This window comes from Triticum aestivum, chromosome 4D, assembly GCF_018294505.1.
Source record: "Triticum aestivum cultivar Chinese Spring chromosome 4D, IWGSC CS RefSeq v2.1, whole genome shotgun sequence".
Lineage (NCBI taxonomy): Eukaryota > Viridiplantae > Streptophyta > Magnoliopsida > Poales > Poaceae > Triticum > Triticum aestivum.
In genome coordinates this window covers 6,384,123-6,398,420 of record NC_057805.1, presented here as the reverse complement: position 1 = coordinate 6,398,420, position 14,298 = coordinate 6,384,123, and the positions used below count along the sequence as shown (strand labels likewise).

The 14,298-nt window shown below is 44.9% G+C and overlaps 1 protein-coding gene across 1 annotated transcript; it reads left to right on the top strand.

The window, feature by feature from the left end:
- The first annotated feature begins 11,481 nt into the window (after positions 1–11,481).
- Positions 11,482–13,442, top strand: LOC123095619 (non-specific phospholipase C4). The gene is made up of 2 exons (XM_044517145.1): positions 11,482–12,780; positions 12,898–13,442. Exons 1-2 carry the CDS (start codon positions 11,580–11,582, stop codon positions 13,239–13,241), a joined length of 1,545 nt encoding a protein of 514 aa, XP_044373080.1. The 5' UTR covers positions 11,482–11,579; the 3' UTR covers positions 13,242–13,442.
- Positions 13,443–14,298: the final 856 nt, after the last annotated feature.

Sequence of the window (14,298 nt, the reverse complement as noted above, 5' to 3'; positions counted from 1 at the left end):
TTCACATAGAAAACCTGCGCCACATCATTGGCTAGGACGATTGGTTCGTATGTGTACCCAAGATTGTTGAGATCCACTGTTGACATTCCGTACTGCGGGTCTACCTGTATCCCGCCTCCTGACAGGTTGATCCGTTTGCGCTGAAACAAAGGGACCTTAAATTCATGTCCATAGTCAAGTTCCCATATCTCCTCTATGTAACCATAATATGTGTCCTTTGCCCTATTGGTGTTTGCTGCATCAAAGCAGACACCATTGTTTTTGTTGGTGCTCTTTTTTCCTGGGCGATCGTGTAAAATGTATTCCCATTTATCTCGTACCCTTGGTAAGTCAATACAGTCGAAGATGGTGTCCTGGCCAACAAGTACAGCTCATCTCCAATAGTGTTTTTATGCATGAGATGTGTTTGCAACCAACTACCGAAAGTCCCGATCTGTTCACGTGTAATCCAGTCGTCAGACTACTCTGGGTGTTTGGAGCATAGAATATTCTTGTGTTCATTGATATACGGGGCCACCAAGGTAGAATTCTGTAGAACTGTGTCGTGTGATTGCGCCGAAGAATGCTCGTCCCTACATATTATTGAATCCGCTCCTAGCGTGCCTTTTCCAGTCAGTCTCCCCTCATACTGCGATTGAGGGACACCAATTGGCTTAAGGTCAGGAATAAACTCAACACAAAACCCAATGACCTCCTCTATTTGATGGCACGTGGAGATGCTTGCTACTTCTTGAGCTTGCATTGGTTTTTCCCTTGAAGAGGAAAGGGTGATGCAGCACAGTAGAGATAAGTATTTCCCTCAGTTAGAGAACCAAGGTATCAATCCAGTAGGAGACAACGCACAAATCACCAATACCTGAACAAACAATCAAACAACTTGCACCCAACGCGATAAAGGGGTTGTCAATCCCTTCACAGTTACTTGCAAAAGTGAGATCTGATAGAGATAGATGAAACTAAACAAAAGATAAAGTAAATATTTTTGGGTTTTTTGGTTTATAGATCTGAAAGTAAAAGATTGCAAAATAGTAGATCGGAAACTTATATGATGGAAAATAGACCCGGGGGCCATAGGTTTCACTAGAGGCTTCTCTCAAGATAAACAAATTACTGTTGAGCAATTGATAGGAAAGCGTAAAGTTATGACGATATCTAAGGCAATGATTATGAAATATAGGCATCACGTCCGTGTCAAGTAGACCGACTTCTGCCTGCATCTACTACTATTACTCCACACATCGACTAACTCCTGCCTGCATCTAGAGTATTAAGTTCATGAAGAACAGAGTAACGCATTAAGCAATATGATGTAAACCCCATCTTTTTATCCTCGATGGCAACAATACAATACGTGCCTTGCTGCCCCTACTGTCACTAGGAAAGGACACCACAAGATTGAACCCAAAGCTAAGCACTTCTCCCATTGCAAGAAAAACCAATCTAGTTGGCCAAACTAAACCGATAGTTTGAAGAGAATTACAAAGGTACCAAATCATGCATATAAGAATTCAGAGAAGATTCAAATAATATTCATAGATAAGTTGATCATAAATCCACAATTCATCAGATCTCGACAAACACACCGCAAAAGAAGATTACATCGGATAGATCTCCAAGAACATCGTGGAGAACATGGTATTGAGAATCAAAGAAAGAGAGAAGAAGCCATCTAGCTACTAGCTATGGACCTGTAGGTCTGTGGTAAACTACTCACGCTTCATCGGAAGGGCAATAGAGTTGATGTAGAAGCCCTCTGTGACCGAATCCCCCTCCGGCAGGATGCCGGAAAAGGCTCTAAGATGGGATCTCACGGGAACAGAAGGTTGCGGTGGTGGAAAAGTGTTTTCATGGATGCTTCTGGAGGTTTTGGAATATATGTGAATATATGGGACGAAGAATTAGGTCAGGGGGTGTTGGAGTAGGCCACAAGGCAGGGGGCGCGCCCTACCCCCTGGGCGCGCCCCTGTGGCTTGTCGATTACTCAAAGGTCTTCTCACTTGGAGTACAAGTCCAACAGGTGTCTTTTGGTCCAAGAAAAATCATCGCGAAGGTTTAATTCCGTTTGGACTCCGTTTGGTATTCCTTTCCTGCGAAACTCAAAAAACAAGGAAAAACAGGAACTGGCACTAGGCTCTACGTTAATAGGTTAGTCCCAAAATAATATAAAATAGCATATTAATGCATATAAAACATCTGAAACAGATAATATAATAGCATGGAACAATCAAAAATTATAGGTACGTTGGAGACGTATCAAGCATCCCCGAGCTTAATTCCTGCTCGTCCTCGAGTAGGTAAATGATAAAAACAGATTTTTTGATGTGGAATGCTACCTAACATATGTATCCATGTTATTTTTCTTTATTGTGGCATGAATGTTCAGATCCATAAGATTCAAAACAAAAGTTTAATATTAACATAAAAAATAATACTTCAAGCATACTAACAACAATTATGTCTTCTCAAAATAACATGGCCAAAGAAAGCTTATCCCTACAAAATTATATAGTCTGGTTATGCTCCATCTTCATCACACAAAATATTCAAATCATGCACAACCCCGATGACAAGCCAAGCAATTGTTTCATACTTTTGGTGTTCTCAAACCTTTTCAACTTTCACGCAATACATGAGCGTGAGCCATGGATATAGCACTATAGGTGGAATAGAATATGGTGGTTGTGGAGAAGACAAAAGAGAGGGAGATAGTCTCACATCAACTAGGCGTATCAACGGGCTATGGGGATGCCCATCAATAGATATCAATGTGGGTGAGTAGGGATTGCCATGCAACGGATGCACTAGAGCTATAAGTTTATGAAAGCTCAAAAAGAAAAACTAAGTGGGTGTGCATCCAACTTGCTTGCTCATGAAGACCTAGGGCAATTTGAGGAAGCCCGTCGTTGGAATATACAAGACAAGTTCTATAATGAAAAATTCCCAATAGCATATGAAAGTGAAAACATAGGAGACTTTCTATCATGAAGATCATGGTGCTACTTTGAAGCACAAGTGTGGAAAAAAGGATAGTAACATTGCCCCTTCTCTATTTTTCTCTCATTTTTTTGTTTGGCTTCTTTGGCCACTTTTTTTTATTTAGTCTTCATTGGCCTCTCTTTTTTCCTCACATGGGACAATGCTCTAGTAATGATGATCATCACACTTTTATTTACTTACAACTCAAGAATTATAACTCGATACTTAGAACAAAATATGACTCTATATGAATGCCTCCGGCGGTGTACCGGGATGTGCAATGACTCAAGAGTGACATGTATGAAAGAATTATGAAAGGTGGCTTTGCCACAAATATGATGTCAACTACATGATCATGCAAAGCAATATGACAATGATGGAACATGTCATAGTAAAACGGAACGGTGGAAAGTTGCATGGCAATATATCTCAGAATGGCTATGGAAATGCCATAATAGGTAGGTATGGTGGCTGTTTTGAGGAAGGTATATGGTGGGTGTATGGTACCGGCGAAAGTTGCGCGGTACTAGAGAGGCTAGCAATGGTGGAAGGGTGAGAGTGCGTATATTCCATGGACTCAACATTAGTCATAAAGAACTCACATACTTATTGCAAAAATCTATTAGTCATCAAAACAAAGTACTACGTGCATGCTCCTAGGGGGATATATTGGTAGGAAAAGACCATCGCTCATCCCCGGCCGCCACTCATAAGGAAGACAATCAAAAAATACCTCATGCTCCAACTTCGTTACATAACGGTTCACCATACGTGCATGCTACGGGAATCACAACACAAGTATTTCTCCAATTCACAATTACTCACTAGCATGACTCTAATATCACCATCTTTATATCTAAAAACAATCATAGGGAATCAAACTTCTCATAGTATTCAACACACTTTATATGAAAGTTTTTATTATATCCCTCTTGGATGCCTATCATATTAGGACTAAATTTATAACCAAAGCAAATTACCATGGTGTTTAAAAAGACTCTCAAAATAATATAAGTGAAGCACTAAAATAATTTTACCCTATTAAAGACCATTTCTGGCCTTAAGAAAAAGCCTTTAATTAGTTAGTTAGTTACTTTTTAGGTTAATTACTTAGTTAGTTAGTTAATTAGTTAGTTAATTTTTTTAGGTGTTGTTTTCACCCACCAATTTTTTTATTATGTTTATGTTGTACTAATTTCGTTACTCTTTGTCATTGCAGGTGTTGACACATGGTGGGCGCGGGTCGAGAGCGCTCCGAGCCTCCTTCTTCCTCGGCGCGTGCTGGGAGGGGTGGCTATATTGCACCCCAGCAGCTTCGTAGACCGCTCGTAGACAGCATGGCGACACCGGCGGGCCCTTCTTCTTCGGCCGGGAGAGGTCGGGGGAAGACGAAGAGGAGATCTAGAGGTGGACGTGGCGGCGGGAGAGGTAGGAAGGCTGTTGTGCCTTCCTCGCCGCCAACCGAAGCTGATTCTCCGAACCACCGGAGTGCTCCGTCTCAGGTGGAGCCGTCAGACTTGGACCCGTCTCGGACTCCGGTCCACGAGCCTCGGGCTAACGAGCCTCGTTTCGCCGAGCCTTCGTCCGGCGCCGCTCTGTCCCACAAGACTCCGGTCCTAGGCCTTCGTCCGGTGCCGCTCTGTCCCACGAGGCTCCGGTCCCAGAGTCTTCGTCCCAGGTGACTCCGGAGACTAGTGGCCATGCTGATGGCGAGGAGACCTGGTCTGATGATAGTTTTAGTGATGGCGAGCTGGTTGAGCAGGGCAAGAAGGTCTACCAGCGTGGTGGTACGAAGCTCCTGGCCATGCTGGCGACCCGCGATCAGAGGTGGTTGATTCAGCCTAACGGGGAGAAGTAAGTGCATTTACTCTGTTTTAACCTTTGTCCTTCATGTTTCTTCAAATTAATATCTAATGTGTTGGCCTTGTCATACTGCAGGGGTTGGATACACCCCGGTGGTGTCCGCAGGCCCAGCCAGGTCCTTGGTACTCTAGTCCGGCACCACCTCCCGGGGTGGGTCACGTTGCCCGGTGAGGGTCAGGCTCCACAGCTAGCAATGAGCTGGGAGCTGTACGTGGCTTCCCTGGCCCCGCCAGAGGAGAGGGTCGACGGTGTCGTGTGCGAGACGGTGGCCGACATTGTGAGGCGGCGGTTTTGGGTAATTTCTACTTTACAGAATTAAAAATCAACATTACCTAGTGATTGTACTATTCAGTGTTGTCTTGTTCGATTTCAGACCTTCTATAGGGTTTTAGAGGAACACGAGGAGGAGTCGGCTAGGGTTCTCGAAGCCGAGTGCAAGCGCCTACTTTTGAACTTAGGGCACGAGGCTAGGGTGCAGGCTGTTCGAGACTACTACGCCTGGAATAACATTAGGAGGGCCAAGAAGAAGTGCCGCGGCAAGTATCTGAGTAAGGAGAAGTACATGAAGGTAATTACCTATTCTTAAGGCATTGTACTTAGTTTCCTTGATTTCATTCGTAGGCGTAGCGCTGAAATTTCTCTTTGCCAAACTTAGGTGCCCCCGAGATGGTGTGCGAATATGATGGACTGTTGGGAGGCGTTGGTGGATGAGTGGTGCTCTCCCCAATTGGCTAGCCCAACACAACAAGGCCGGGGATAAGCGTTCCCAAATGCGAGGTGTGCCACACCATCAAGGGAGCTCCAACCTGTTTGAGTACGGGGATCACTGGGTATGTGGTTTCAGCCCTTAACAATTCATGCAATTTCATTCTTCATGCTAGCTTCAACCCTTAACTAATATGTTGTTCCTCTCTTTTATGCGAAACACAACAAGAAGGAAGTGCCACCGCTGTACGACCTCTATGCCATGGCCCATATGGCCCCGTTCAAGAAGGCCAAGGCATTCTCTGAGGATGACCTCGATCATCCAGAGAGCTTCACCAATATCTCCTCCCACAACAAGCTCGTGAGGTACAGAGACTGGGGGAAGGCGACGAAAGGGGATGACTTCAACCCGAGCCAGAGTCCTTTTGATACAGAGCTCGTGATGCTATCTGGTGAGGGGAGGAAACATGGCTCGTTGGCCATTGGGGATGGACTCATACGTTGTCCTAGCAGTCTCAAGGAGATCAAGAAGCGCCACGCGAGGTCTCTTCCTGACATACCACCTCGACCACGGCCAGTGGACCTCACCATCGAGGCTAGGGCCCAGGAGCTTTTGGCGGAGGCAAACAGGCAGGCCAGGGAGAGGGAGACCGAGCTGGAGCAGAGGACGGCTAGGATGTTGAAGGAGGAGAGGAACCGGAACGACGCGCCTCACCGGGCCCTATAAGAGCTCCTCGTGGTAGGTTTCTCCTTCTTATTAGCCAAATCATGCATGTAATGTTCGTTTCATTACTAACTAATATGACTGACTCGTGAAATCAAAATGTGCAGTCCGTGTGCGAGAAAAACGGTCAGACCCCTCCGCCGATGCCTCAGATTGCTATAGCGGACACGGTGAGTTTAATTTGAATGGTCATTAGTTACTAGTATTCACATTTCAGTTGCATCATGCTAACGAGATATTGCAAATGATCTTTGGTGCAGCATGCCTCCCGACAAGCATCAACCGATCCTTCTCTGTCTCGCACTGGCGCAACCCCGACCCCGTCCGGTCCTTCTCCGCCTGACACCGGCATAAACCCCACTGGCCCTTCACCTCCGTGATGACGGTAACATTTCTCTAGTGTTTTTTCTACCAAATTTATAAAGACCTAGACTTAGCTTTATTTCCTCCAAAATGGTTACCATAATGACCTAGACTTAGCCAATCTTCCTACAAAATGACATAATTAGCTTACTTAGCTCCAAAATGATCTATACTTAACTAAATTGGCTCAAATATGCTTAGTTACCTAGGTTAGCTAAATAAAGACCTAGAATCATTGCAACAAGAACTATAGCAAATTTGTCTTCATAAATATTGGCATCATGGCCACAAGAATAGCAAGCATCATGTTCATCAAGGGATATTTCAACCAAATCATCGAAATCATCATTATCTATAGATTCATGCATATCATTATTTTCTTCCAAAGCAACGGTCATTCTTTCAATAAATTCTTGGACATAGACATTATGAGCAAAGTTTTCATTGCAATATTTAAGTATGATGGAATTTTCAGATTTGTTGAGAGTAAAATCATACTTTTCAATCAATGAAGCAACTTCATGAGCACCCTTAAAAATGACAAATTCTTCAATTTGTTCGATATCATGGTTGATGTCTTGACGTAGGGTCCAAGTCCTTTGGATCACGTTCGTTCCGAAAATCACGTTCCCGAAGGTTTCATTCCGTTTGGACTCCGTTTGATATTCTTTTTCTGCGAAACTCTGAAATAGGCAAAAAAACTGCAATTCTGGGCTGGGCCTCGGGTTAATAGGTTAGTCCCAAAAATAATATAAAAGTGTATAATAAAGCCCATTAATGTCCAAAACAGAATATAATATAGCATGGAACAATAAAAAATTATAGATACGTTGGAGACGTATCAGTGGTATTAACATTAACTAAAGTCATGACCTCTCCAAACCCACTTTTATCAAAAAATTCATAAGATTGAACATTCTCCAAATATGTGGGATCTAATGTTTACACTCTTCCAAACCCACTTTCAATATTATTGCAAACATTATTATCAATCTCATATTTATCATGGGGCATAAATAAATTTTCAAGATCATAAGACACATTATCACCCCAATCATGGTCATTGCAATAAGTAGTGGACATAGCAAAACTAGCATCCCCAAGCTTGGGGTTTTTCATATTATTAGCACCATTGACATTAATAGAATTTATAATAACATCATTGAAATCATGCTTTTGATTCAAGGAATTATCAAGTATGGGTGCAATAGCAACAATCTCATGTTTAACATAAGGGACTATAGCAAATTCATCTCCATAAATATTGGCATCATGGCCACAAGAATAGCAAGCATGACACTCATCAAGGGAGGGTATCTCAATCAAATCATCGGAATCATAATTATCTATTGATTCATGCATATCAATATTTCTTCCAAAGCAACAGTCATTCTCTCAATAAATTCTTTGACATAGGCATTGTGAGCATAGTTTTCATAGCAATATTTAAGTATGTCAAAATTTCCAAATTTGTAGAGAGTAATATCATACTTTTCAATCAAAGAAGCAACTTCATAAGCACCCTTAAAAGCAAAAAATTCTTCAATTTGTTCGATATCATAGTAACTGTAAACACCCTTTTCATAAGAAGATAAGATTTCATTATCATTAAACTCACATAGGTAGGGAAGGTGTTTTTTTGGGTTCTTAGAGGAATAAGTAAAATCACAAAGTTCACAAAGATTCCAAGCATAACATAGCAAACAATTTATTTGATTCCATAAGAGTCTCCCTTTTTCGGATGAACGGTGACGCACAAAATGAGCATGCTCATATAAAGATTTTCCCTCAACTAAATTAGTTGGGGTTTCAGCACGAGCACACATGGATCGAAGATGATCCAAGTAGAAAACTTTAAGTAGATCCATAAACTTTGTTTCTGATTTTCAATAAACACACAATTATGCCAAGAAAATGAGCAACCAATCCAAGTAAGACATAAGGGCAAATGAAAAAGACGAACGAAAGAAGGGCGAAGAAAAGGGTGAAAACCGTGATATTATAGGAGCATACCACATCACCTTGGCAGGAACCCTCTTCCTGGGGCGCTCGCCCTCAACATCACCAGGGTCATCTCGTCTGATCTTATACCGCAATGCACCGCATACCGGGCATGCGTTAAAATTCTCGTACTCCTCACCGCGGTAGAGGATGCAGTCATTAGGGCATGCATGTATCTTCTACACCTCTAATCCTGGAGGGCAGAGAACCTTCTTTGCTTCATACTTACTGTCAGGCAATTTGTTATCCTTTGGAAGCTTCTTCTTCATTATTTTCAGTAGCTTCCCAAATCCCTTGTCAGATAAATCATTATCTGCCTTCCATTGCAGCAATTCCCGTGTGGTACCGAGCTTTATGTTGCCATCTTCGCAATTTGGGTATAACCCTTTTTTGTGATCCTCTAACATGCGATCAAACTTCAACTTCTCCCTTTCGCTTTCGCATTCTCTCTGTGCATCAACAATGACCCGGCGAAGATCATCATCGGGCACATCGTCTGGTGCCTCTTGATCTTCAACTTCCCCCGTTGCAGTATCATCGTATTCAGGGAACATAGGATAGTTGTCATCATCCTCTTCTTCTTCGTTGTCTTCCATCATAACCCCTCTTTCTCCGTGCTTGGTCCAAACATTATAGTGTGGCTTCAACCCCTTCTCAAGCAGGTGGATGTGAATGGTTTTCAAGGAAGAGTGATCCTTCACATTCCCACAGACAATACATGGACAATACATAAAACCCTTCTGCTTGTTTGCCTCAGCCACCTCGAGAAAATTATGCAGGCCCTCCATGTAGTCGGAGGTGCGTCGGTCACCGTACATCCATTGCCGGTTCATCTGCGTGCATTATATAATTAATTGTATCAAAAACCATTACAGAACATCATGAATAGAGAACTGACCAAATTAATACAAGTTCATCATCACATTAAAACCAAAGTACAATCGTGATCAAATGTTATCACTGAAAAAATAAATACATAAAGTTCATGCATAGTTCTCATAGAACAACATACAACTCTCTAGAGCATCTAATTAAAACATACATTGGAACTAACATACAACTATGTAAAACATTTAAATGCAACAACAAATGCGATCAAAATCGCAACTAAGGTAACAGTTGACCCAACAGCATAATGATACCAAGCCTCATTATCAATGGCATATTTTCTAATCTTCAAACGCATTGCATCCATCTGGATCTTGTGATCATCGACGACATCAGCAACATGCAACTCCAATTTCATCTTCTCCTCTTCAATTCTTTTCAATTTTTATTTCAAACAATTGTTTTCTTTTTCAACCAAATTTAACCTCTCGACAAGACGGTCGGTTGGAATTTCCGGTTCACATACCTCCTAGATAAAAACATCTATGTCACGTTGGTTGGCATAATTGTCATAAACACTAAATGAAACAAATAGTTATAAAAGATAATATACCACATCCGAATCATAGATCGACGAGAGCCGGCGGGGGCGGATACCAAAACCATGGCACTATATAATAACAAACAATAATAAAAGTAAGAAAATTATACAAGTAGATACCTAAATCATACAAGTAAGATTTTTTTTCCTTTTAAAAAGAAGATAAGAACAAGAGGCTCACCACGGTGGTGCCGGCGATGAGATCGGCGCGGGCGATCGACGGCGGTGAGGACGGGGACGGGGACGGGACGGCACCCTACACATGTGTAGACTCTAAGAAGTTAATTTGAGCTCAAATTGTGCATCTAAAACCCACAAGCCACTCTACTTCTAGAGCATTTGAAATGAACTAAACTAGCGGTGAGAGATGAAAGGATGAAATTGCTAACCTTTTAGAACACTTGTGTAGTTGGTGCACTGCCAAACCTAGACAAATCTTAGGGAAAATATAGTTTGGAGGTTGAGCTTGGAGAGGAGAGAGCTTAAGTGTGGCTCGGGCATTTCATCGAACACCTCATGTGCATAGGAGGTGAGAGCAGAGAAGCACACACCTCCCACACACCGGCCGGCCAAAAAACAGAGGAGTGAGCGGGCAGGGGCGAGCATATATATACGAATCTCTTTAGTCCCGGTTGATGGCTAGAACCGGGACAGAAGACAGACCTTTAGTCCCAGTTCCAGCCACCAACCGAGACTAAAGGGGCCGCGCCAGGAGCGAGGCCCTTTAGTCCCGGTTCGTGTCTGGAACCGGGACTAAAAAGGTCAGACAAACCGGGACTGGTGCCTGCCGAGGCCCGGCCGGCGCCCTGACTGCTCGAATCGGGACTGATGCACCCATTAGTCCCGGTTCGTAACACGACCAGGACTAATGCTCTGATCTGGCCAGGACCAAAGCCCTGTTTTCTATTAGTGTAAGTGTTCGACACGGTTTTTCTGGGATGGCAAGCATGCATGCATGTGACGAATTTCGTGACGCAGAAGCTAATTAACATTATTTCAAATACTTCCTGAAAAGTCAAAATGTGCTAACATCTACGTACCTAACTAAATTATCAGCACGACGTGCCGTGTGTGCGTTCATATAGATGAATTATGTGGATATTTGCTATTGTACATAGTTAAAAAATACGCAGTTGCAGCTTAAATAAATTCTTAATTAGGTAGCACAGCGCTGTCGAATGCTTTGCCGCCAAGCCTCAACTATATTTTTCCCTTCGGCAAAGATTTTTCATGCGTTGAGGTGTCAGGCAAGCCTTGTCCCCTTTCATTTTCAGTTCATTTCTTTCTTGTTGATTGATGGGTTTCTCTGCGAAGGAATATCCCACTGGAACAAAACTGAGCCTCTTTTGGAACTCTTCCATCTCCACACTCAACTCCACTCCCAGCTACGTATTCAATATATTCATATTTAAGCACGCTGTTGGTCTCCCAATTCTCTCCATCTCGCAGCAAGAAAACCACAAGACGCGGGCCGAGCTATCGATCGGGAGATCAAGAGCAAGCAACTAGCGATCGAAAATGGCGGCCAAGATCAAGACGGTGGTGGTGGTGGTGCAAGAGAACCGCTCCTTCGACCACATGCTGGGCTGGATGAAATCCCTCAACCCGGACATCGACGGCGTCACCGGCGCCGAGACTAACCGCGTCGTCGTTGCCGACCCCCGCTCCAAAGCCATCCCCTTCGGCGACGGCTCCCAGTACGTGGACCCGGACCCCGGCCACTCCATCCAGGCCATCTACGAGCAGGTCTATGGCACGCCCTTCGTCGACGCCCAGGCCACGCCCATCACCCCGCCCAGCGTCCCCACGCCGCCCATGAGCGGTTTCGCGCAGCAGGCCGAGCAGGAGAAGCCGGGCATGGCGGAGACCGTCATGAGCGGGTTCAGGCCGGACGCCGTGCCGGTGTACCGCGAGCTGGCGCGGGAGTTCGCCGTGTGCGACCGCTGGTTCGCGTCCAACCCGGCGTCCACCCAGCCCAACCGCCTCTTCGTGCACTCGGCCACCTCGCACGGCCTCGTCAGCAACAACACCAAGGCGCTCGTCGCCGGCCTGCCGCAGACCACCATCTTCGACTCCCTCCACGACGCCGGCTACTCCTTCGGGATCTACTACCAGTACCCGCCATCCGTGCTCTTCTACCGCAACCTCCGGCAGCTCAAGTACATCGGCAACTTTCACCCGTTCGACCTCGAGTTCCGGCGCCACTGCCGGGAGGGGAAGCTGCCAAACTATGTCGTCGTGGAGCAGCGCTACTTTGACCTCAAGATCCTCCCCGGCAACGACGACCACCCGTCGCATGACGTTTCCGAGGGCCAGAGGTTCGTCAAGGAGGTGTACGAGGCGCTGCGCTCGGGCCCGCAGTGGGAAGAGACGCTCCTTGTCGTCACCTACGACGAGCACGGCGGGTTCTATGACCACGTGCCCACCCCCGTGGGCGTCCCCAGCCCCGACGACATCGTCAGCGACGCACCCTTCTTCTTCAACTTCGACCGCCTCGGCGTCCGCGTCCCGGCCTTCTTCATCTCCCCCTGGATCGAGCCTGGGACGGTGGTGCACAGGCCGTCAGGGCCGCACCCGACATCGGAGTTCGAGCACTCGTCCATCCCGGCCACCGTGAAAAAGATCTTCAACCTCGAGAGCTTCCTGACCAAGCGCGACGCATGGGCCGGCACGTTCGACGTCGTCCTTACGCGTGACACCCCGCGCACCGATTGCCCTGGTCTGTCAAGTCTTTCTCTGTCCATCTTCATCCCTCTTCCGTAGTTTTATATCATGGGACCGAGAGAGTAGCTTTAAGATCACGTGTTAATTAAAGTTATGTCGGGATCGCATGCAGCCACGCTGCCTGAGCCGGTGAAGATGCGGCCAACAGAGGCAGCGGAGCACACGACGATCTCGGACTTCCAGGCGGAGCTGGTGCAGCTGGGCGCGGCGCTCAACGGCGACCACGCCAAGGACACATACCCACACAAGCTGGTGGAGGGCATGACGGTGGCGGACGCCGCAAGGTACTGCAACGGCGCCTTCAAGGCCTTCCAGGACGAGTGCGAGCGCTGCAAGAAGTGCGGCAAGGATGGGTCCCACATCCCCACCATGCCGCCGTCGCCGTTGCCGCCGTCCAAGAAGAGGGGTGGCTTCGCTTCCAAGATGCTGGCTTGCTTTGCGTGTGGCCATTCCTAGGATTCGCTGGTTGGATTGTTTGTTGGGAATAGTTGGACTGGTTGGTTGCTTCACGATAGCTAAGATTTGGTCATGCTCATGTCCCAAAACGTACATGGGGTGTTGGTAATGATTGAACGTGTGAATTTCTACAGGATTGGTACTTGCCGTTGTAGACTGATTGTGCAGATTTTACAGCATGTATGGTAAGCATTGTGCAGATTGATTGTCGATAGTGAGACGCATATGTGTCGGTAAGTGCTGAGGTGTCCTCATATTCTGAGTTGATTAACTGGGACTGTCTTTTTTCTAAGGGCGATGCAACTCTGGGTGAAGAGGAAAACAAATAGAGCTGATAGCCTCGACTTCACTAAAAAACTTCAGATACCACAAACAGAGCAGGCATATGCTTTCTGCTTCAGCCTGAGCGGGGGGAATCTCGGCTACGGTGCTGGCATTGCCGTGGCCTGTACGCCATAGCCCATGTTGACAACTTTTGTCGGTCAAATTCTAATTCTTCGGTAAAAATCTTATTCTTTGCTCCCCGCAAAGAATAGTGGTCAATCGGTAGAAATTGCACAGTATAGCGCAAAGTTTTATCTTCTCCGATTTTCCCAACAGTTTTGGTGGAATTGGCTGCCTTTAATTTATTTCTTCTTTTTTATGATTTTCAACCGTTGTTTTTGTCATTTTTCTTTTCTCAATTTCTTTTTCAGGGTTTGTTTCCAAACTTCAATTTTCTGCTCATGGCCATTTTAAAAAATCACAATTATTTTGAAACTTGTGAATATTTTTAAAAAATCACACACAATTCAATAATTTGTGGACATCCTGAAACCCTTGAACATTTTTTCATGAACATTATAAAATATTAATATTTTTAGAAAAATCAAGAATTGTTTTTAAAATTTTGTATGAAATGTGTGAACATTTTATTTTTGCAATAGTACAGTTTCAGAATCTTAGAAAAAAAATATGTTGCGGTTTTTCTTTGAAGCTGAGGTTTTCTTCATGAGCGTAAAAACACTAGATTTTCCGCCAGATCCTATTTAGCTCTTCAGAAGGTACTTATAGTGTT